Below are 24,903 nucleotides of genomic sequence, written 5' to 3'. Positions count from 1 at the left end.
TCATGCGGCTGCGACCTGAAATCACACGGTCGGATACTGCTGACCATTTGCTGCCAGGTCGGAGTGAATCTGCACAGCTTTAGCTGTCTGCGTCTGGCGTATCACATTCATCTGCGAGAAAAGTATGAGCCAACAAATGCTACAAACGGCTTGCTTTGTACAATGTGTTCCTGCTATTTATAGTCCCATTGAACTAGGACAAGAATGGCTAATATTTCAACCAAAAAGAGACCTATGTGCTCGAACAATGGTTTGATTCAGAGACCTTCCTCGCAGTGCTAAAGAAATGCTAGCCAATTCTACACAATCCATCTTCCAATGAGTTTGAGATGTCACTGCTGTGCACATGGTGTCTTTGCTGTAGGCGAGTCACATGATCTGAGTGCAGCTTGCCCATTGGAATGGGTTTGAACTGCAGCACAGGAAGTGACCAGCAACCAGGAAGCGACAGCAGCAGCTGCTGTTCATCAAGCATTGCATTTGGAAATTTCTGCATATTCCAAACTGGGGTATACAATTCATTAGCAAAGGACCTGTCAATCTTCAGTTGCTTGGCTTGGAACAATGCAGTGTTTAGCAGCTGTGTTCATATAGTTGCAAAATGATACGCAACTGGACTGGTATGAATAGTTACAAAACCATTCAGATTTCAAGAGCAGGCTGAGTGCTTAAAAACAAAAACAAGTGTGTCGCAAAAGCTGGTCGCGTGGAGCTGCCGTTATTTTAAGGAAATTCCTGCTCACAAGACAAATGCAGAAGTACGCTGAGGCATTCCCAGTATTAGCAAGTCGTGTAATTTTCTGACCTCTTGCACATATACCCATTCCGTCTTTATAATGGCTGGGATAGGTTTCCTTTTTTTTTCTTTTTTGCGTGGATGACTCTTAAAAGCTGCAGACCGAAATGAAGGATGTGCAACCCCAGCGTTGGACCTTAAGAGCCACGGAGAAAAAATAGTTTATTCACTTTGTGCCCACATGGGCCAGCACAGGCACATCTCAATAGTGCAGCACTAATACAAAAAGAGATCTAAGCAGACCAAACTCAATAAAATAACAATACAATGACCATACATCTAAAATTATATATATAAACTTGACATAGATACACAGCAGGTCTACACTGTTGCTGGAGTCTTCCCCAGATTAATACACAATAGCCTATGTATTTTACAATACAGTCAGCCCTGTAGTCCTCCCTCTAGTGGCAGCCCTGAGCTAGGACAGCCAGAGAGATATGACCGTTGACCCATTCTGTGAAAATTCAAGTGGGTTCCCAAGAGAATCCTTAATTTTGCGAGCTGTCAAGGAATTCTAGGGACATTCCATTCTGAAATAAGTGTTCTGTATGGAATTCTGCAGCGGTCATCCTTTCCGGATATGTTAAGAAGAAGATAAAAACAGATGTAAGAACCAGCGGTCACAGATTCACTTCTGGCTTGTTTCTAGAATACAGTGATTTATTTTACAATTACAAAATCGTCTGCCGTTATTTTTTGATGCAATATTTTATCAAACCATACTAACAGTAACAGTAAGTGCTTCAGTTTTCTGCAGATGTAAATAGGGGAAAGTGGGGCACAGTGAGAAGTTTTAAACGGGCACTGACCTGTAATGCTGAGAGATTAAAAACATCTTTCAGCGTCAGGCTGTAGGCTGTGAAGTTATTTATATTTCCCTTCAGCGTCTCACTCTGCCCCGAAATCTGGTCTCGCTGTACCCCGCCAGGACTTTCTAGATTGAAATCGAAATTGCCATTCTTTATGCGCATTGATTTCACTCATCAATTCATTTTGTTGTGTAATTGTCACTAGTTATTGACAGCAAATGCTGCCCTGGTAGTTCCCTGTTAACACCAATATTTTAACAAAAATTTGCTTCAAAGAGAAAAAGTTACTTTTACCTCTTGAAAGTCACGCGTGGGCTGCATTCCAAGCAAAACAGCAGCACACAGGAATATCCACTAGAAAGTGTCCTGAGGGCATCAGATGATTCTTAATGGTTAGGTATTGGGGTGAGGTTAGGTTTTAGGGCTGGGTTGCTTAAGGTTGGGTTTGGGTTAGGGACAGGGTGGCTTAATTTCGTAGAGTTGCCGAGCTCTGGGAGAGAAAAGATGGGAGTAAATGGCAAATGCCCTCGAATCATCTGATGCCCTCAGGACGCTTTCTAGCGGATATTCCTTTACGCTGCGGCAAAACACATGGTAGCCATTTGCAAAGATGGCAGAAATGAAGCTCTGTAGTAATTGTTTCTAACACCAGAGGGAGGCCAGCTATGATTCGAGTGCTGGCAGCCTTTGTTTCACCGTACCCCATGTCTCACCGTGCCCCATGTCTCACCGTGCCCCACTTTCCCCAAATCATTACTTACTCTTGCATACCGGATGAAATTATCAGATCTGTTTCATAGATTTAAAACCTCTGCATGTGGCTCACGATTATACTGTGTTACACACGTTCTGCCGAGCGATACACCCAAAATGCTCTGTCTTTCACAATGTAGAAGAGACATTTGAACCCTTGCTGGATGGTAAGGAGTTGGTATTCATTGTGCAGGGTGAGGATTGATAGAGGATTTTAAAGAGAAGGCCTCATCAAAGATGTAATTTTTTTTAAAAAATTTCATATCAGAGCTTGAAGGTTTATAACCACCTACTGCTGCAATCAGTAGCCCGTCTATGTCGCACTGCAAAACAAACCAGAACGTGTCTTCAAATACTTGCAGCGGTGGGAGGTTATAAATGACATAAACAATTTCTTTTTACAGTTCAAGAAGCAAAATATGAGAAATGAAATAGAAACCCGTTTTAAAGGGCAGGCTAATTAATCTGACACGCTGGAGACTAATATAGGACCTGCACGTTTCGGATTGTGGTTACTGCTGGTTCCGTGAGAACATGCACCGTCAAGCCCTTATCAGATTGTATGCAGTGTACTGTAACCGCACAGTGTGTTGGTTACAATTGCAAGTATTGTGATTGTGGTACGGGTTCAAAAAAGCAATATCTATCTATCTATCTATCTATCTATCTATCTATCTATCTATCTATCTATCTATCTATCTGCCTGCGTGTCTGACTGTCTGTCTGTCTGTCTGTCTGTCTATCTATCTATCTATCAAGTTTTTTGCTCAAAAGAGCCAACTCCCTAACGTTTCACTGTGTTTAACATACCTTTTGTCAAGGGAAAGTGTGTTTGAAAACAAACAGTGTATGAACTTATAGGCTTTTGATGCTCAGGTAAGTACACTCATTTATTTCTGTTTAAATCTATGAATGTCTTTGTGATGTCATTTACTACATAGTTCATGATGTAACGATCCATTATTCCTTTCTATTTAAACCTTCAGCCATCCTGGTGTTGAGTCTCCGTGTATTTTCCTTTGTTCTTCCATATCGAACATTATCTAAATGTATTTCTTCTAAAACTCCAAATTGCAGGTCATTCGTGTTAGGTTCATTTTTTTTTTGCAATATTATTATTATTGTTATTGATGTTTCTGCAGCGGTATTGATGTTTAGTGCTGGAAGTTGGCCAGTGGTTTCCAGTAAAGCACTGTGTATTTCCTCTTTTCCTGGCGCCTTCACCCTTGTCCCGTACCGGGAGGAGATTCCCATAAATACGCTCCGATTCCAGCCGGGAGTCTAGCTAATCAATGCAGTACGTGCACTAGTTAATTTAGACAGAAAAAAAGAAGTCTATACACTACTTTTGTATTCTAGTGCTTATGTTGCCAGGTTATTAGTGACTTATTTTCACATCTCATTTTGCTTTATACCATTGTAATGGTATGCAGAGGGTTTAGGATTGTACATTTAAACACGATACTCATCTCTGAGGTGTTTAAACAGTACGGCCATTCGTGGAAACCAGCCAGGATTCACGAACAGGGCTGCAAATTCTAACAGGGATATATAGAATTGGACACTCTTCAACGAGAAAAGCCCTGGTAAAAAACAAAACAAAAAAACGCCTAGCCCAATGTGTGGGGCCAAGAACAATTTATTAAGTAGAAGGATTTCACTTCCTGTCTTTACACTGGAATTCCCCTAGTCTCTGGGCCAATGAGGCTGGGTTTGGGCACAGTCATTACTGGAATAGATGACATCATCTTCTGAGATATACATTATCCTTTGGACACTTGTGACTGTACTCATTTTCATTGTGATCTTTATCTGTGTGTGTGTGTGTGTGTGTGTGTGTGTGTGTGTGTGTGTGTGTGTGTGTGTTTAATATTAGCTCCCATACATAAACATGCATTCCAAAAATACACTGAAGAGCAGTCTGTTCATTTAACCCTAATTTGTCCGTTTATAATAATAATAATAATAATAATAATAATAATAATAATAATAATAATAATAATAATAAATTGTTGCTGTTTTATATTTTGAATTTAAATTATTTCTCAAATGCAGCCATGAAGTTGGTTTGTTGATTAACAGACCCTATGCTGCAGGGGGGACCAGAGTTTTTTTCCAGTCCTGGTCTTTGTTCCAACCCTGCTCTATTGACCCAATTAAACCTCCATCCAGACCCAAACACATATCATTTTACCTGTTAAACCTGGAATGGAGTCGCCTTCCAGGACCGGGATTGGACACCTCTGCCCTACTGTATATGAGTCAACCTTTCAGTCATGTTGCTTAGTTAGGTTACAATACACGACTACTGTAATGCTGTACTGTATTTGGTTATACAGTGACCTCTGGTGGACGTAATTTGTAATCGCAATACATTGTTTTCAAACAATATTGACATTTCTTAACAGGTGTTTTATTTTGATGTCCCCTGAGATAAAACACTTTAATAAAATGCGGCCTGTGTGTAAATAGCCTTTAAAAAAAGATATTAAGGAATTCTGCATATCCACACACAAACACAAACTGTTGTTTTTCATGCACATTACATTGTCTCCCATCACGATCCCTAAAAGAAAAGTTAATGACATCATCTATGGAAGTTAAAGTCCCATTCCGGTTTGACTGCATCGAGTCGTGGCCGTGGACTTTGATTGGAGAGCTGGCCGGAGAGACGCGACAGCGAGCGTTCTTGCACAACCCTTCAGCGTGAAGTTGCAACCAGCTGCTCCCACATAACTTTTTGAATGAACCGATTGGAGACTGGAGTCAGAACCCCTAAAACACAATGCACTTTTTAACTTCAGCTTTGTAAAATTCAAGAGCTTTGTTTCATTTTTTTTTTCATTTATATATATATTTTTTTCTTCAGATTGCATAAATTTGTTCAACCCCTATCATTTGCACTTTCAGAAGCAACACGCCTCCGAATACTATTCAAGATGAAGATACCGCAACCGGTCTGGGTTTTTATGCTCTCGCTGTCGGCCATTCCAATAACCTACACGGCAAACAACATCCCTGCTTCTGAAGAGTAAGTAGCGAACACCCATGATTTATTTTGCTTTTGTGTTTTGTATTGGCTATGTAGTAGTATGGATTACTAGATCTAACTCGGCTTCTTTTATTTGGGTCGGAATGTTTGTGTTTGTTTGATTTTTTCCCGGTACTCTTTTAACTTTATGGTATTCACTTAAAAAAAAAAAGTGATTTTAATTTTTTCGTCAGTAATTGTGCATAAGCCCATGTGACAGTTAAATTGGGTTCGTTCTTGTGCACGTTAAACTAGCTAAGACACGCTCTACGCTAAATTCCAGCAAGCAATTTTAATCACTGTGCGCCAGTTTTGTCACGGTGACCCGAGTAGGTTGGCGAGCCTATGAACCAAGTTGAAACACGTTGAGTTTTGCAGGTGAATAGTTTGAACTACTCTACGTCGTAACCTGTATTTAAAAAGTACACATCGCATACACTTTGTGTACACAATATTGATTTATATATTTCAACAGAGCGCTAACTGCTTTGTTAACTTATACTGTAAATTTCATTAATTGGATCTGTCTTTATTCCCTTGTATGTAACAGGCATAATCGGCCATTTTTTTTTGGGGGGGGGGGGGGGGGGTCTAAGGCTGGTTTCAGAAACCCAGAATGGCATTTAACCTGAAGTAGCCGTAGATCAATGCTAAAGGGATCCTGTGAAACCAGCCTGAAACCCGTCCGTTCTACCATCTGGAGAAGCAGATACTATACCACCTGCTGGATCCTTGAATACCAGCAGCAGACAGAAATTCGTCTTAATTTACATAATGCTGTTTTAGTATATTGATATATAATTGGAGAATCCCATAGGGGATGTTAACAGCTGATGAATGATGGTGGAAAGCCCTGCCTTGCCCTATCAGTCTCTGAGCAGGACAACCTTTGAGTCTCCTAGTGAAAGGGACTTTGATCCGCTAATTAAAAGTGTTTCTGACTGTCTTAGCAAGACTGCATTAGAAAGCCCTCAAAACCAGCTATACCGAGTCCCCAGAAAAGCAGTCTCGCCCCCGTCTGCTCTCTGACTGTCCGCAGGTCCCCCCCCCCACTATCTGTCCCAATGGAAAATGTATAGTTCAGTAAATATAGTGATGTTTAAAACCATATTACAAATGCTTATGGGCTACACAGTTAAGAGTGAACACAGAGTTTATTTTTCTTTGCAATAAACTAATTGTTTGCTCTCAATCCCCCCCAGTCCCATCGCTATACTGGGAATTGGAGTGGCTGTACTGGTGGTGCTTTTTTTTCTGGTGTGCTTTGCCGCCCGCAGCAATCCTCCACAAGACCCCCTCTTCTACAGTAAGTAACCAGAGCTCGTAACTCCCGTTCAACAGCCTGTGGAGTTTTCACTATCTGTCTTTCAGAAGCTTTGATTTTCTTGTCACTTTTTTCATTAGGAAGGCTGATGGTTTCCAATTTTAAGAGCTTTGAAAGCTGCATGCCTCTGGCAGCAGTGATAAAGTGGAGGCACCACTCTTGTATTTCCAGAGGCAGTTTATAACATTACAAGGACTTCGATAAAGCCCAGTCCTTTTTTAATTAGGTCAAATGCACACTGTCGCTTTCCCTCTATCTGTCATTGTAAGTATCCGTCTCGGGCGTTCTCTGTCATTCTCGCTCTCTAAAGCTACTCCCTATTCTTCAGTTTATTTGTATTCCTTTGTACTCCGTTGTGTGTTTTCTGATTTTGAAAACTCCTTTCGGCTAGCTGGTGCTTTTAATAAGGTACTTTCAGTAAGCATCAACAAACCTCAACCTGCAGCCCCTGTATAAATATCAGAACTGACAGCTTTCAGACACTGTTTTCCCAGCAGAGAAATCCATAACCGGTTGGCGCTTCACAGCTCCCAGATACCGTGAAAATATCCACATGATGCGTAGCTGCTAGGAGATGCTTTATAAATAACACAATCTCTGAGCAAGATCAAGGATTTGAACTGTTTTATCCATTTATTTACTTCTCCAAACAGTCGGTCACAGTTGCCCTAGTTTTTACACAGTTCCCTGGGCTGACTGGTTTGCATTGAGTTGACGTCATTTATTAACCTGTCCATTTTATGCACAACATGTAAGGCTGCTTTGGATGGTTATTAGTGCAAGTTCTGTATAGAAGGACTGGTTGTCATTTGGGATTAGGACAGGGGTTTATTAACACACCATTGCATATTGATTCCTGTCTGTATGTGTGTTTCTCTTCCAGTGTTCACTGTTTTCTCGTTCACGTGCGTCATTGATCTGATCATCTCTCTGGAACAAGACGGCTTCATCAGCGGCTTCATGGACTTCTACATCAAGGAGGTACAGAACGCCACTCCCTGTTTTTAGAAAAGTCATTTCCCACGACAGGCAGAGAATGCACTGGCCTGTATTTTATTGCTGTTTTAATTTTAACCCCAAAATGCGACTTAAAAAGATCTTCGGTTCTGATCCCCAGTCCCTCGACTCGCACCGTTGAGCCATGCTGCCTCCCAGTCCCCCTGCGGTATGTGTCCAGCACTGCCTGTAATAGTGCCTGTGTGTGTTTGCTTGTCAGGGAGAGCCCTACCTGCGCACTCCTTATGGGAGGATGATCTGTTACTGGGACGGCACGGTGCACTACGCTCTGTACCTCATGATGGTGACGAGGATGTCAAAGAGGTAGGTCCGATCGCATCATCAGCATATTCAACAGTAGAGTCCAGGAGAGCCACAATCTAGCAGGTTTTATAGGTAACCCTTAAATCGTCAGTTTCTGAAGAATGTACGTTTTTGATCAATTGGTCAGCTCAGGTCCACGAGAGCAGGTTTTTGTTCGAAATTATCTCAGTTACTTAATTGAACACATTACCTGCTTAATTAGTAAAAATGAAAAAGACAACGCTACCCTACAGCCATAAGTAATTAACAAGATTCGGTGCCTTGTAAGTCATGCAAAAATGATACAGGCGATTCACATGCGTGGTTATACTGTATGCCTTGTGATCTTCTGTGTTTAGTTAGAACCCTGCAATACAGCACTCCCACCCGCCCCAGGAGAACAGGCTATTGAAACGCTTGACTCAGCGTCGTGGAGTCTAACTCTCTCTCTTCCCTCTGCAGACAGGGCTACCGCAGCGCTGGTCTCTACTGGCTGGGCTCCATCCTTCTCAGCATGTTCGTCTTCCTGGCCGGGAACATAGTCGGTACGCAGAACAAGTGGGGTGCAGGCTGGGAAGCGAGCTGTCCCTATTGCACAGGGGGGGGGGGGGGGTTGATGTTTTTTCAAGGTCTTTTACAGTTGATGATTTAAAAAATGCACTTGACTTATGAAACATTTTGAGGCCTGGAGAGAAGTGTTACATTTGTCCAACTAATCAAATAATTAGACCAATTAAACCAGAAGACACTGCGGTGTCCAGGAACTGAATTTGACACACCTGGATTAGAGGGGCTCGCCAGTTGGCTTTGCATATTTTGAAGCAGAAGCCGCAAGCACTTTCTTGTCTGCTGCAGCCAGCCTCAACACTGCGGACGTGATTTTCAAAGCCCGGTTACTTGGGTTGAGTGAATCGTTTACGATAAAGCTCTGGAAGCTAATCATCTCTCTCTCTCTCTCTCTCTCTCTCTCTCTCGCTCTCTCTCTCTCTCGCTCTCTCTCTCTTTCGCTCTCTCTCTCTTTCGCCAGGTAAATACGGCTCTGACATCCGTCCTGCCTTCCTGCTGAACATCCCCTTCCTCTTCCTGCCAGTGTGGGCGGGGATGAAAGTGTCTGAGAAGCCCCGGACACTGACGCCCAGAACCGCCGCCGAGGCGAGTACTGCCTCCTGCTGGCCAGCCCGTGTACTACACTGAAGAGGGCACTTACCAAAACCTAATTTTAGTTTCTAAGAAATTTTATCTGTGCTGTATGATCGCCTAAAGAGGAGCAAGCGCTTCTATGATAGGAATTCATACTATTATAATATTATAGGAAGAAAGGACATTTGAATCAAAACCAGTTTCTTCGTTCTCTTCCACTGTACAGAAATGTAATAGGAGCGCGTGCAATTACAGTAATGATGGTAATAATAATTAAAGGCATTCTTCTGTTGCATCGTTTCTCAGGTTGCTGTTGAACAGCAGAAGCTGCCTCATCAGCGCCCCCTAGATCTGCTCCTGCTCATCTTCCTGCTCTCCGCCATCGCGTACACACTCTTCAGAGGATTCGTGAGTACTGACAGCCTGGGCTCAGTTACAGCAGCAGTGTGCACTGAAATTACACTTACAACACTATTCCGTTTAATTGCAATTAGTTACAATTATGCTGCAGTGATTACAATTACACTAACATAAACCACTACCCACATCAACATTTTTACTCTGTGTATTTGCAATAATCACAGGTTGAAAATACAAGCATAATGATCGAATGACAATACATGCATAATTGAACTGTCATTGATCAACGATGTGGTAGAATTGCAATTACGCAGGATCAGCTACACTTACAATTCCATTAACTGCAATTCATTACGAATCTCTCCTTTTAACAAACCCTGGTTGCTCCTTTCGCCCTGCAGGTGGCCCTCGATTGCCCTTTAGAGTCCTGCTTCAACTACATCTACCAGTACGAGCCCTACCTGAAGGATCCCGTAGCCTACCCCAAGGTCCAGGTAAGAGCAGGATACCATTTGCAGCTTCTTTTTTTAGCCATGATTAGATTGCCTTGTGATGTGAGCGCTGCAGGGTTTGTGAATGGGGCGCTGTGGCTGTGGAGAGGCCTAATGATGTGCGATACAAAGATTTAAAGAGGTGCTTTTAAAGCTCTCTTACAGTGATTTGAGAGTTAGCTTCTCAATAAAAACGGTTTAAAAAAAGAAAGGTGGACTGCAAACTTTTTGTCAGCAGTCCTTGTTTCGCTGGTCACGAAGGCCATTGATCAGGAAGGAGGGGGATCAGTGGGAGCGTTGATCATCGAATCTCTCCCTGAAGTAATGGGATCTCAGTGATCTGGAAAGATTGGACAGCTAGAAGCTCCTACTGACCCAACTATAAAACACACTTATTCTTCAATCAGCAACCACTTGGTGAACTACAATGAGTTACGTTGTGCTTTTGGTCTTCCAAATAATAAATACCTCTATATGATGGGATATATATATCATGTAGAGAAAGTGTCCTGATTCATTGATAGACAGTGAATCGCCACACCCCTAATGAATGCTCGTGTCCTGTGTCAGTGTGTTTGGTGGACCCTGTGTGCTCTGTCTGTGTTAAACTCTCCCTTGCTTGCTGTGTAGATGCTGGTGTATCTGTTCTATGCGTTGCCCCTGCTCTGTCTCTTTGTCTACGGGCTGCTGAAGCCTGGTTGCAGCTGGATGCTGGACTGGACCCTCGTCTTCGCAGGAGCTGTAGCCCAGGTACCAGACAGTTAAAAACCATTCTGCCTTTCACTTGCTCAATATAACATGCATTTTGAAAAGGACTGTCTTTCTTTTTACTGTGCCTGTTTTTCTTTCTCATTTTCTGTCTTTCTTTCTTTTTCTTTCTTTCTTTCTTTCTTTCTTTCTTTCAGCCAGTGATTGATTATTAGACAGCTCTCTCCACTCCAGGTTTGTATGGTCCTGCAGGTTACTGAGCCCAGCCTGGTCATGCGGATTCAAGTCTTAGCTGATCCAGCTTGACTCAATATATGCAACACGTATGTGTAACATCGTCATCCGGGTATTTTAATCGCATTTGGGCCAAACAGTAGTGCTCCATTGTTCAGTTTTATTACACGCTCACTAGCTTTGATCCCACATCCCAGCATGGGGACTGCGTCTGCTTTAATACCAGCACCTCTACTCCGAGTGAGAGCAGGGCTGCTTTGGAGACAGGCCTGCATGATCAGATGACCCTGGCGAAGAAGGATCTTCGCTTCATCCAGTTCATCATTTTGAGATTATTTTACAACCCCCCCTATTAAGCATTCCAGTCTATCAAGGTTCCAGGTTATAAGCCTGGAAATTCGAATGTAACTTTCTCTTTTGCTGCAGTACAGCATTCATCCCCCTGGATGGAACTGTCTCTGATGCCTAAAAATAAAAATAAATTTGGAAGTGTCATTTTAGCAAGGTGGGTCTACCTACAATAGGAGGTTATAGATGATATAGTTTAGTAAGACACACCTGAGCTTGTTACCTTTACACTGTGGCTAATGAAGCTCGTATTCAAATCTGGACTGGCTGAAACTGCTATGCAATAGGAGTCTTATTCCCGTCTGTCTTCTAGCTCTGAAAGCATAACATACAATCTAAAAACTCACTTTGTTCCTCTTGTCGCTTGCGCCCCACAGTCTCAGTTCACACACATCGGGGGGTCCCTGCACCCCTGGACCCCCTACACATACCGTGTCCCCGAGGAGACGATGTGGCCCTTCCTGCTGATGAACCTCCTGTATGCTGTGGGACCCCAGATCCTGGCCCTGCGCTGCCTGATGCACCCCGAATTCTTCCTGAGCCCCGCGGCCCTTAGAGAGGCAGACCAAAACAAGAAGCACAAATAACTGCAGAGAGGACCTCCCCTCGCTTCTGTGGACTGGACTTCGGAGTCATCGTCTTTCACTGTCTGAGATCAGTGGATCTCAAATGGGGCTGGCCAATCCCTGTAGTCTCCAACTGGTTAAACGTGAAAATGTATTGGCATTCAGAACTTCAACCACCCAAACAACTTGAACAATGATCACATTATTAGCTTTAACCTTCACACAGATATTTAAAAAGGTGTTATTATTATTATTATTATTATTGTTGTTGTTGTTGTAGGGAGTTTTGGTTCTTAGATATTTCATGTGTATAATGGTTTAATTCAGTTAGCAGTCTTAGTTACAAATCTCTCCCACATGAGCTCAAGATTGCCTGGAAACAATTGCACAATAAAGCATGCAACACTTTTCTATCTTTTATAAATGGTCATGCAGCATCTGAGTTCAGTGTAATGTGAAAGAAAAACATTAATGGGCTATAATTTGTCTCCTCTGTAAGAACGGATTATATTCTCAAATCAGTAACATAACCTCTTGCGTTATCTCTGCACCCCTGCACTAGAAATTGTCATTTTAACCTTTGTCAGGGTGCTGGAGTGCATGCCCTGTTCTTGTAAAACCGGATCTTTGTTCTAAAAAGGTGCACACCTAAACTTCAAACATGCTTGTCAAGGCACGTTTCTGCAGAGCACAGTTACACCAGTATCAAAGGTTGACCATGATAAATGTGCGCTGTGATTCACGTCTTTGCCATGCTTTACCAAGACTCTTTGTAGTTTTAGAGGGATTCTGTTTTATTGTTTTGTTTTTTATTTGCATGATATTGGACATGAAGTGCCTGCAGGTGTGATATCTGCACCTAATAATATCCCGACCTTGATCAACCTTTAAAAGCTGTATTTAAAACGGCCTGGGATGCTGCACCTTTGCCTCTGCCGGCGTTCCTCCTCTGTTTATCCATTCATCCATTGGAGAATGCAATTAAGACGTCGCCTCTGGTGATTCGAAAAGGAGGCCAGCCAGCCCAGTGTCCGTGGCTGCATCTCTCTGCACCACAGTCTTCACCCTTCATAGAAACTAATGTATGCATGACGGCAGATGTCTAGAAAAAGGATCCACAGCTACACCTGCAATTTGTCATTTTTATACCTTTTTTTTTGCATGAGTGTTTGCTACTCCCTCCTCTATTGACCCAGTTTTTTAAACTAATGGCACCAATAATGTGTTACAAAGGATAGAGGATATGTATTTGCATGTTACCTATACCCTGTTAATGTAGAACCCAGTAACACTAGTCTGTCCTTGTGCCATTACAGCAGAATGGTTAAAAGGCTAGCAAGCACAGAGGTGAATGCAGTGTATTGCACTTGTTCTGAATTTGCAGTCTCCTAGTCGGAGGGCTCTCATTAAAAATTCTCCTGGTGTAGTTGGACGCTGGCAGAGGTCCATGAAAACCAACCTCACGGCACGGGTTCAAATGATTTCATTTTCAGGACATTCCCACAGCGAAGACCTTGAAATGTAGCTCTGCACTGTGACGAGGCCCACACAGAGACACCCAGACAAGCTGTATCAATCACCTGCTTTAGTGTCACTTGCATTGCAGTGGGACTCGTCCCCTGGTCTTTAGAGCACTGACCCATCAGAGCAGCAATGCAAAGAGCACAGTGCAGCATGGTGCAGGGTAATGTATACTGCTGTAAGGCAGGTAAAGGACAATGTAAGAGAGGAATTTTGCCCAACATTAAAATATTTCCAATGCTTCTCTCCTCTATTGCCTCATTCTTATTTTTCTAGAATCAAATCCAATAGGCACCCTTGTGCAATTTTGCTCGTGTTAAGGTCACTTTAAGGTCGTTTCCATAGTAAATATTTTATTTTTGTCCTAGCTACAATCCCATTGTCCTTTATTGCAGGCAGAGTTATGTGATGATGCACAGAGTCAGGACTCCAAACCATCATTCTTAATGAAGAGGGGACGTTCACGCCAGCGTGTACCCCAGTGCGGTCACACATAATTAAGAACTCTGAACTCACATAATTAGTGTGGGGGCAGCAGCAGCAGCAATCCATTAACGGTCTGTTTAGAGTGCGTTAAGAAATCTGTGCAATGCTTGCTTATGAGAATCGCCTGCTTTCACATATACGGGGAGGTGTTGCCTTTTGTACTCTGGCTTCCTTTTAAAAGCCCTAACAGCAAAGCTAGAATCCCATTACAATACCTTTCTTAATACCAGTGCGGCCAGCATTTAGTTATTCTCAGAAAATCCCTTGTATTACAATTTAATAAAGTATGGTATTTTTAGTTTTAAATCAAGACACATTACAATCTCACACCTTATATAAGCAAGATGCTTCCCCCATCCGCACATGAGAATAATTAAGTACCGGTAGTTGTAGTTGAGTGTTCAGAAGTCTATCCCCAGCATTCCAATAACTGACAGGCTATAACATAATCACCCGCTAGGTGGTGCTCTAAACATGCCTGTTTAACACGTTTGTGCTGAAGGTTTTTATCAAAAGTTATTGCCTATGAATTCAGTAAAATAGCACCGTTTTCACATGAACGTATGTAATATGATTTTAATTTAAAAAATAACACGTGTTAATTTTCACATTATGCCCGCTCAGATCTCACTTCAGTCTCACTTTCTGTACATTATGCGGTCAAACTGAAAATGAAATATAATGACACATGTGCATAATTCACAGTGCATCTGATTTCAGATTATGGGGTTTAGGTATAGTGTTGTAGACTCCAGCAGTTCAATGGTCTCCTGTATTTTCTAATAATACCGCATCACTAACAACTTTCACCCGCCTTTAATTAAATCAACCTTTAACTTTTACAAAGGTCATTTTGAATCTCATATTGCACATAAAACACATTAAATTGAATCCATCATTTAATAAAACAGAGTGCTTGGAGAATGCGGGCATCGATCCCGCTACCTCTCGCATGCTAAGCGAGCGCTCTACCATTTGAGCTAATTCCCCTCCACGTGCAATGTCCCTCTATATAAAAATAGGACTTATTTGACTCCTTATAATGTATTGCACAATAACGAGAATGCACATACAGCGTACCAGTTTAAACAAAGTATCTGTATTTATTTATGTATTTTACTTGACCTTAGTCGGCCTGCTTTACGTACTTCTCTGACAGCCGGGCTGTTGCCCGCCTGCCGACCCATATTGAAAAACGTGATGCAAACTTCTGTCACCTACTGAGAACGAAGGTAAGACTCTGTTTATATATTTAAGTTAGGACGTATTTTTTTCTACGGCTGTAACTTCAACAGAAGATGCATTTTGAATAAAGGTCAGCGCTCTTTTATTTGAATGAAAACAGTTCGATTAAAAATGACGTGTGTTTTTAAACGGCAAGGTAGATCAACAAGGGAGAGCAGAAATAAAATAAACGTCACACAGCACGAGCCGCTTCGATCGCCCCTCCCCTTTCTGTGCCCTACGTGTACTGGACTTTTTAAAAGACCTAATATAAAAAATATTTAACCTTGAAAAAAGTAAGGAGGGCACAGCATTACGTGTAATTTAATTTAAATTGCACACTTATGGCGACTAAATACACTCAAAATAGCCCCCCTTAACCTAAAACATTTTTTTAAATTGTTCTTTATAAAGTAAATAGAAAAAAATACACTCTTTATAAATGAAATCCAAAAACATTTGCCTCTGTGAATACATATCTTTGCAGCCGAGTGTGTGTATACGACCCGGGGGAGACACGGACAGGTGACAGCTCTAAGTATTGTGCTGTTGAAAGGGGCTGTGTGGACCCCCGTTTCCTTTCCAATCCCTGCAAGCGCCTGATTGATTGCTAATCACGAGAAAACAAGGCTGAGTGCAGGAGCTCTAGTGTACCGTCAGCATATTCCACTGCACTGCCAAAAAAAAAAAAAGGGACTGCAAGAGAATAGAAACATGAGAGAGAGAGAGAGAGAGAGAGAGAGAGAGAGAGAGAGAGAGAGAGAGAGAGAGAGAGAGAGAGAGAGAGAGAGAGAACTGCGCAGAAGAGCAAGAGACATAGAGAGAGAGTATAGAGGTAGTTGAGAAAAGGGTACTGGGATTCTGCTCTAGGACTGCTGCTACTGCTACAGATAACTTTTAAGTTGTTTTTTTGCATCCTCCCAGTGGCATTATGGTAAGTTTCTGTGGCGTAATGCAGGACTTTTCTGCTGCATGCTTGATCTTGCTTGCTTGCTTGCAATGCTGTCTAACCTTGAGAGATGATGCTGCTTTGAGTGTGTCAGTGCTGCGTATCTGTGTGTGATAATGAGGGGGGGGGGACGGGGGGGACGGGGGGGGGGACGGGTCTGTATATGATCTCCTTGGATACTGCAGCACAAAAAAACCCTGTAATTTGGATCACGGATACTGGACAGTACCACAATGGGCCAGATTCACGAAAGCATTTCTACCCGTTTGTTTTTTATTCAGATAAGGAAACTCAAATGCTAAAAATAACAACATTTCAATGCGTAGTATAATGTAAGATCACCTGCTGTATAGTTGTTCTGCAGTAGGGCCAGTTTACTAAATGAAACTGATACAAACCTTGAATCTGGCACGAGAGCAGATCTGACAGGGCTGCCGATAGTCTGCTTTCGTGGGGCACCTACACCCTATTGATGGTGTTATGGTGGGTGTCTCACTATCCAATCCCTGTATGCAGAACTGCAAATAAAAACCAGGAATGATCTTTACTTGTGCATGCTGGTTAACTCCTGGACAGGAGGGATCTTCTTAGCATCTTCTACATGGTCAGAATATTTGATTTAGATTTTATTCCAGGTCATTATTTACCAGGCTTACTGACAATTCTAGCAAGAACGACCCTTTACAACCTCTGGGCCTGCTTCTGAAAAGACTCCTTGATAAAAACGACCATGAGGGTTGTGCAGCTGTAATTCCCGTCCCCTCTGAAATGTTGTCGAGATCATTTCCATTTGCTAAACCACTGTTGCCACAGTTGCAGATGGGGGAAGAATTTACAGTTGCACGCCCCCCTAGGGGTAATTTCTGTAGAAAAAAAAAAAAAAAAAACCACCATATTAATCTAAGCAGAAACAAAAATAGGGTATTAGGCAAAACTCACGTAACAGGATATTAAACGGAGAAATGAAATGCACTGTAGATGGCTTAAAGCAACCCTTTAACTCCTGGAGTGTGTGTCATTAAAGGGGTGGGTCGGTGTGGCCTGGCTCGCTGCTCTGCTGTTCCTGTCTGCTTCGTCTCAACTGCCTGACACTGACAAAGGCAGGAAGAAGGTTGTCCATGTGCTAGGTAAGAGAACCAAATGGGGCACCCTGCCTGTAATGTTAATGCACTTTATTGATGGTCCCTTGCAAGGGAGTCTAAGAATTTATAGATGCTCCCTTAACTACACTTTAGAACGAAAAGGTTGTGGGTAGTTGCCGTTCTTGTCTTATAGTATGTCTGGTAGGTGTGAAGATCTACAGCTGCCAGCTATCTTTTCCTTCTGCAGCGCCTTTAAGGGAACATTCTTAGACTCCCTGGCAACACTTCTAACTACCTTTGGGAAATGGAGATCTGTATAGCAAAAGCACTCCTAGTCTGTATAAAAAAAACAATCCTTTTTAGTTAATTTCCCCGAGTGAACTTAACAATATAACCTGTCACTGCTGATAGTATTTGGTGACGCAGTGGCAAGCAAGATTCAAGAGGGAAAGAAGCTACTGTTTGGTGAATGTAAACAAACTGGACTGTCAACAAAGGTCTGAGTGCACAGAAAGCTACAGAAAAAATGTAGTAGCGTTATATTTTTAGTGCAAAACGAATGCAAAAACAGCTTTTACATTTGTGTCCTGCTGTACACTTAAGCATGCGTGCCAAGCCAGGGCGCGCTGACTAGGATCGAATCAGCAATCCCGCACGTTCTGAACTCTATCCCCTCAGCTCCGCTCCTGTTGTCCGGGGCTGCAATGGGGCGAGCTGTTCCCCGTTCATAAGCATCTCTCCCCTGAAATAACAATATCTCTGCTCAGTATTCAGCTCACACAGGCTGGCTCCTGAGATGTGCACAGAGAGCTGTATCTCGCAGACAATTGAGCTGCCATGATGGGGTAAGCCCGTTTGGCAGCTCGGGGTCTGAGATGGGAACACAGTGTTTTTAAAAGAAAGCAAGACCCTGCCTGCTAATGCAAATCTATGAGCTTTTGAAAGCTTGTAAAAACATCAACAGCCTAAGGCTCTGGAGTAGAAGCCTCTGTCTGATCTGTGTTTCAGTAACAGGGTGAGAGGGAGTGTTGTTGAGAGAGAAGCACACAGGAAACGTGACAGAAAAAGACAGAAAGGTGTCTCCAGAGACCTCATGGAAATCACGTGTTTATACAAGACGAGCCATCAGCGGAAAGCATTGAAGATACAAACGTGAGAGGATGATTAGACTCAGGATGACATAAACCCATGCTTTTACAATCTTATCATACTACACTTTTAAAATGGCAACATACTTAACTCCAGTCCTTTTCCTTCATAGATTCTATCGATTTTTAGTGCTGGGTCAATCGGTCACAATTTTGTTATTTAGTTTTTATTGAGAAATCATTCTAGTTTGTTTCCGATGAGTGCAACGCCTTAAAAATGTTTTTTATTTGATTGTTCTCTGTGTGTGTGTGTGTGTGTGTGTGTGTGTGTGTGTGTGTGTGTGTGTGTGTGTGTGTGTGTGTGCGCGTTTCTGTCTGTATGTATGTGTCTCTGTCTGTCGGTCTGTCTGCGTGTCTGTATGTGTGTCTCTATCTCTCTCTGTGTGTCTCTTTCACTGTCTGTGTGTCTCTCTGTCTGTGTCTATGTCTCTGTCTGTCTGTGTGTGTCTATGCGCGTCTCTTTGTCTGTCTCTCTGTCTCTGTGTGCGTCTCTCTCTGCGTGTCCCCCCCCTCAGAGGATGAGAGCGGGGCAGTGATCGTTCAGACAGCCCCCGGGAAGGTGCTGACTCACCGGGGCGGCTCCATCACCCTGCCCTGCCGCTACCACCACGAGCCGCAGCACACGGACCCCGCGCGGACCCGGGTGAAGTGGACCAAGGTGACGGACGCGCTGGTCTTTGAGGACGTCTTCGTCTCGCTCGGCCGGCAGCAGCGGGCCTTCGGGACGTACCGGGGGCGCGTCTCGCTGCAGGGTGCGGGGCCGGGGGACGCCTCCGTGCAAATCCACAACGTGACCCTGCAGGACTACGGCCGCTACGAGTGTGAGGTCACCGATGACATGGAGGACGACACCGGCTTCGTCAACCTCGACCTGGAAGGTCAGGGGGCAGAGTCACTGACCAGCCGCTGCCCTTACAAAAGTTTCCCACAGTAAAAGCACAGCAAAGTGTAATAAAGCACAGTGAAAGCACGGGTAAAGCGTAGGTAAGCATTGTAAAGAATACCGATCCGGTAAAGCATATTAATAAACATGGCAAACCAGGGTAGATTCTGGCTAATGCACAGTATAACCATGAGGAAAGCGTGGGGGAAAACTGCAAGAATACTGCACAAATATACTGTGGTAAACTTTTATAAGGATGGACCTCATTCACATAGCTAATTAAATAACGCTTATGAAACTAATACAGTGGGATATTCATGTTGTCACGGGCTGTTGTTTTTTGAATCTAAAACTTTTTAAAAAAAAATTAAAACTAAGTTAGTTAAAGCTTTCTCAATAGGTCCACGGCACTATTTTTAAACTGTATTTACTTTTATTTTTTATAATGCTTTCTATCATTGTGAATGGCTATGTGCAAATATTGTTACAGGGTAAGAAGCATCCAGTAGTCTTGCGCGCTGTCCTGGGCTGCAGAACTCCCCTTGTTTAGGTACATTATTGAAATCAACAGGAGCCAGGAGTTTGAACGGTCAGGTCCCTGTTAAATCTGCTCTCAACTGATGACCCTTGAATCCCTGCGTCTTCAGGTTGATTTTTAGGATTTTGTTCATGCAGCTATAAGGGAAGGAGCAATCGGTTTCACAGGGGCTGCTCAAACTCCTGGATACTGAATCATTTAAATAAGTGATGGCAGTTCGGGACCCCAGGACTGGGTGCAGGTCTAGGACAAGTTTCTAACCCTGTTGTTATGGTGCCTTCAGGGCTGCATCTTGAGTCGTAACTGCGTTTCTGTATGCTTATAAAACTTCTACTTCTAAACTGTCTAATTATAAACCGTACTTTATGCTATTAACCCAGCGAGGCTTCCCTGTTAGGGTTACTGTATGACTCCATCTACACTGGGACGGTTTGGGACAGTTCAGGCTTTTCAACTCGCATCACAGTGCATTCTGGTACGTTTGATCAGCCTTTCACAGCAGGACTACACTTACCAGAATGCATTGGGGTGTGAGCTGAAAAGCCTGTCCGAGTGTACATGGAGTCATACGGCAGCCCTGTCCCCCGTCCTCGCAGGCGTGGTGTTCCCCTATCACCCCCGGCTGGGGCGCTACAAGCTCAATTTCCACGAGGCGGAGGAGGTGTGCGCTGCGCAGGACGCCATCCTGGCTTCGTACCCTCAGCTCCACGCGGCCTGGCTGGACGGGCTGGACTGGTGCAACGCGGGCTGGCTGGAGGACGGAACGGTCCAGTACCCCATCTCCCGGCCGCGGGACGAGTGCGGCCGCAAGGGAACCCCCGCCGGCGTGCGCAACTACGGCTACCGCCACAAAGACAGCGAGCGCTACGACGCGTTCTGCTTCACCTCCAACCTCAACGGTGACCAGCGCTCATTTTCTCTCTGCTGCTGCACATGCATTTGAATCCCGTGATGCTCCCAGCGCATGAATTCCCTTCACTAGCTTGGTTAATTCACTCTGAGGCTATATTGACAGTACATTGTAAAAGTGCCCTTAACTAAGTGCCTTTTCTAAATCACTGTTTTCAACAGCTCACTTTTTTTTTTTTAAACATTTGGACGACTTTATAGATGTCTAGTAGTATAGTGAATGAAATGCAACACAAGTTTAAGTAATTTAGATCTAAGCTGGCTAATTCCACATTTCTGATCCCTTCTAAGTGTCTAAACCAGGAGTTATAGAACAAAAAGGCACACACACACATACTGATACATTCACACACACACACACATCTGGATACCTCAAGAGGCTAATTTACTCAGAAGTTTTCCAGTGTAGCATCCTGACATAGGAAATGATAAAGGGCTGAAATATAAAGAGATTTCAGAAGCCCAGTGGTCTGATTTATTCAGGGAAAAAAACTCCCTTTTGAAAAAAGGTCAGTGATGCAGAAACGACAAAGAAAAAAAAAAATCAATGTCTATGTTATGATCCATCCTCTCGCAGCCCTTCACTGCAGCCCGGTACGGCATGCCATCGATTTTCTGTTGGTTTGTATCCGGGACGTCTGTTCAGGTAGAAGGCGCTCTCGTATCTCTGAGGAGTAAATATCTCCCAGCTGTGTGGCTTGCTGGTCCTGCCGCCTGCAATGCTGCGTTTGAAGCTAGAAAGAGCGGCTTGTTAAATCTGCTCAGCCTTGTGGAAATAATAACTGAAGGGGTGAGCTTCTGAAAGTCCTCAGTGGTTACTCAACAAGGTTTTGGCGCATGCCTACCGTCAATGGTTTACCATTGGTATGAACGCACTCAACTAATGCATTGTATTCCATGTCTGCTGCACCCAAAGGTATTGAAACCTTAAAGGGTACATAAGGACCTTTTTATTTTATTGTGTTTCATGTTCCCATGTGTTGCTACAACTGTTTACGTAAGGTGTGTGTATTGATTTAATTTTTTTTTTTAACATTTTGACCACTTTTTTAACTTTTAAATTGCATTCCCTGCCTTAAGATGGCTTCACATGTACCCGCATGGACCTCTCAGAACTACATTTCCCATCATCCTCCTGCTCACATATGTAACTGAGATGGATTTACCAGTCTCAAGTTGTTTGTTTCACAGTTATGTATCATTGACATGAGATTTCGCCCATAATATAAGTTAACGAAAGACTGGTCCCTTTAAACGTTTCCCATAGTTTAAGCATAGTAACGTGTAATAAAGCATAGTGAAAGCATTGTAGTCCAGAGAGGTATGGTAAAGCATATTAAGTAAACTATGGTAAATGCTTAATATAACAATGGGAAAATTGCAAAATGACTGTGCAGATGTACCATGGTAAACATTTCTAAGGGATTTCCTGTGGGCTCACTGTTCTAACTGGATAGTGAGCTTTTCTAAAGGCTTTGAACAGATGTAAGACAGTTAAGCAGACTCCCTTCCTGGCTCACACCCTCGCTGTGTCTCTCCCAGGCGAGGTGTACTTTCTGAAGACCTACAAGAAGCTGGCATACGGGGACGCTGTGAAGGCCTGCGAGCGGGACGGCTCTACGGTGGCCAGGGTGGGCCAGCTCTACGCCGCTTGGAAGCTCCAGCTCCTGGACCGGTGCCAGGCAGGCTGGCTCGAGGACGGGAGTATCCGCTACCCCATCGTGAACCCGCGGGCGCGCTGCGGGGGGCCAGAGCCGGGGGTCCGCATGCTCGGCTTCCCTGACAGGAAGTTCCGCCTCTACGGGGTCTACTGTTACCGGAAGAACCCGGATGCGGGCGGTAATGAGATCATTGGCAACGCATCAGCAAAGACGCGCAGCCAGGTCACCAGCACGGGGCCCACTAACATCTAAGAGGGGCCAGCAGGAGCCACTCTGGAAGCACTGACTGTGCACCCCTTTATATACATAGCCACCTTCATTAACAAACTCTTTATCACTGCCACACATTATGACTAGTATGCAGTACATTGCACAATTATTGAGTGATTTTAAATGGACTTGCACAATTATTTATAGACAGAATATAAAAAGGATTGATTTGCTCAACCAATACCTGATAAGCCACCGCTGAGGGTTTTTTTAAAGAACATTTTACAGCAACAGGGCCCTCATGCAATCCAGGGTGATTCCCCAAGTGCTGTAAAATGCTCTGAAAAATGCAGCTATAGCACTAGTGATCATAGCAAGGCTAGTCATGTTAGCCATATCAAGCCCACAGCAGAATCAGCTAAAATGGCATGTGAATAAAAGGGGGTTGACAGCATGTGTAGCGATGACGTCACGGGAGGGGGCGGGGCATTTTAGCGGGGTGTCAACACCTTATCAAATCTGAAAACTGGACTTAAATATGTCAAATAATAGTTTGCTAGTTAGTACACTATTCCCATACGGTCAGGTCAAGTTTCTATAAGAGGAGATCTTAAATAGTAAATGGCTTTAATTGGGTTATTCTTTCAGCTATTTGATGGTGCTCACAGTCATTTTGAGTGGCTCTGGGTTCTGTTTCTCCCACATCATTTATTTAAGCTTCTTCAAACTTGAGCAGTAGACAGTGTCAGCACTTAGGATCTTTAGCACAAATTCAAAGCAGAGTTAGTGGCAGGTTTAGAGAAGGAGGATAATAACTTAATAATGAAGCAGCAGCAGAAGCCAGAGGCACTGGCTGAAGCACAGCATGATTGCAAACACCATAGCAAGTAATTCAAATGCTATTTAAAGATCCTCACTATTGTAGTGTCATGGGACTTGCAGGTCTAATTGAATAATTTAAAAGCAGGGCAGCTGATTTAGAACAGTCACTGTAGAACTCTACAGCACCTCCTCCATTCTAGAATGCCCTTTCCCTGAACCATGTGACCAGGTCTCACCTGCCTGCCATTGCCAGTGGCTGGAGTGGATCTCCTCTTGTGTTCTTCCTCTGTTCTGTGTAACTCATTGAAGCCGTAGCGTAAGCGCCCAAACCTGATCATCATACTAACCATTGAGAAAGGCGTTATTATTGTGATCAGAATTGTCTGGGCTTAATTCCAGTGACATCATAAGTAAACAGGGTTCTTAATCTATGACATCATCAGCCTGTGAAGTGTAGCACAAAGATTCCAGTAGCCTGTGCAAACCGTGCAGCATTTAAACATGCTCCATTTCCTTTAGTTTGAAGGTGTCCCATATATTTCTTTAATATCAGATCAGAAGCAGGAGGTCAGATGTGTTGAATGTACAATGTTATCCGTGTAACAATAATATTATATTTTCGTTTTGCTTCCTGAGATATAAATGTCGTTTATAGACAACACAGACAAACTGGAAAGTCAACAAGGTTTGCTTTCTTTCTAATAAAGCAGTGCCTGGAAGGCTGCCCCCATGGAAGAATGTAATTAGCCACCTTCTTTTACTATGAAATGCAAACGGATTTGTGGGACGCTGCAGTTTTTAAGTTTTTAAACTTCAAAGCAATACAAAGTAACAACAGCCACATATTGCATTTTAAAAAAAACTCTAGCTGCAACCATAGAACCATCAATATGACATCATCAAAATGTGACCTGTTAAGTCATCTTACTAGTAGCCATTAATATATCAAAATACCATTACCACAGTTAAATAATCAAAATGGTAACCTTTCATAATGACTTGAAGAATAGGGGAGGACCAATATATTCTGGCATTCTGACTGGCCACCTAAATGAAGACAGTAATATGGAAGACAATGAGAGAGGCGGGGGGTCCTTCAGACATATCTTACGCCAGAATATCTTAAATCATATTGAATACCAATGTAAAAAACCGAATCATCGTGACATCATTTTAACAGCATTGGTGTATTTTTTTAGTGCTGAGGATTGTGATAAGTGTCCCAACAGTAGGGGGCGTTGTTGCAGCGGATGTTTGCACTGCAGTCTCCTCTTGAGTCACATGATGTAATGACTGTACAGTTACATTGTAATCTCTGCAGGTCTCTGCACATCTCAATGTACTTGCAATGTAATAATAACCCGTCAATAATGGTTTGCCTGTCTACTGTGTTTTTATTTAAACAACGCTATTTATTATGAATAAACTTTAGTTTCTTAAATGGTAAAAAAAAAAGTGAGGAAATAACTAGACCCTTTTTGCTCAGCTGACTTGAATTGAGGCAAATATTGTTACTGCACTCTGGTTTTCCTGGTTGCCAAGACAACAGTTACCAGGAGAAGGTGAGGAAGCATGCCCGGAAATGACACCTTCCAGCTCCCTGTCCTT

The 24,903-nt window shown here is 43.1% G+C and overlaps 2 protein-coding genes and 1 non-coding gene across 4 annotated transcripts; 2 read left to right on the top strand and 1 right to left on the bottom strand.

Moving 5' to 3' along the window:
- Positions 1–4,972: 4,972 nt before the first annotated feature.
- On the top strand, positions 4,973–12,286 carry LOC117428935 (transmembrane 6 superfamily member 2). Of its 2 annotated transcripts, none has more exons than XM_059014839.1 (10): positions 4,973–5,392; positions 6,595–6,698; positions 7,600–7,697; positions 7,933–8,036; positions 8,478–8,560; positions 9,043–9,167; positions 9,462–9,563; positions 9,917–10,009; positions 10,637–10,756; positions 10,912–11,665. In XM_059014839.1, the coding sequence occupies exons 1-10, from the start codon at positions 5,301–5,303 to the stop codon at positions 10,927–10,929; spliced, it is 939 nt and encodes a 312-aa protein (XP_058870822.1). In that variant the 5' UTR covers positions 4,973–5,300; the 3' UTR covers positions 10,930–11,665. The 2 variants fall into 2 exon arrangements, with proteins under 2 accessions (XP_058870822.1, XP_058870821.1); XM_059014838.1 differs by lacking the exon at positions 10,912–11,665 and adding an exon at positions 11,674–12,286 and having other exon boundaries at positions 4,974–5,392.
- Positions 12,287–14,786: 2,500 nt separating this feature from the next.
- On the bottom strand, positions 14,787–14,859 carry trnaa-agc (transfer RNA alanine (anticodon AGC)). The gene has a single exon. It is a non-coding gene; the product is annotated as a tRNA-Ala (tRNA).
- Positions 14,860–15,869: 1,010 nt separating this feature from the next.
- On the top strand, positions 15,870–24,671 carry LOC131721837 (hyaluronan and proteoglycan link protein 4-like). Its single transcript, XM_059014834.1, has 5 exons — positions 15,870–16,027; positions 17,067–17,169; positions 18,788–19,150; positions 20,290–20,592; positions 22,145–24,671. The coding sequence occupies exons 1-5, from the start codon at positions 16,025–16,027 to the stop codon at positions 22,513–22,515; spliced, it is 1,143 nt and encodes a 380-aa protein (XP_058870817.1). The 5' UTR covers positions 15,870–16,024; the 3' UTR covers positions 22,516–24,671.
- Positions 24,672–24,903: the final 232 nt, after the last annotated feature.

This window comes from Acipenser ruthenus, chromosome 49, assembly GCF_902713425.1.
Source record: "Acipenser ruthenus chromosome 49, fAciRut3.2 maternal haplotype, whole genome shotgun sequence".
Classification (NCBI taxonomy): domain Eukaryota; kingdom Metazoa; phylum Chordata; class Actinopteri; order Acipenseriformes; family Acipenseridae; genus Acipenser; species Acipenser ruthenus.
This window is presented reverse-complemented; position numbering and strand designations above follow the sequence as displayed.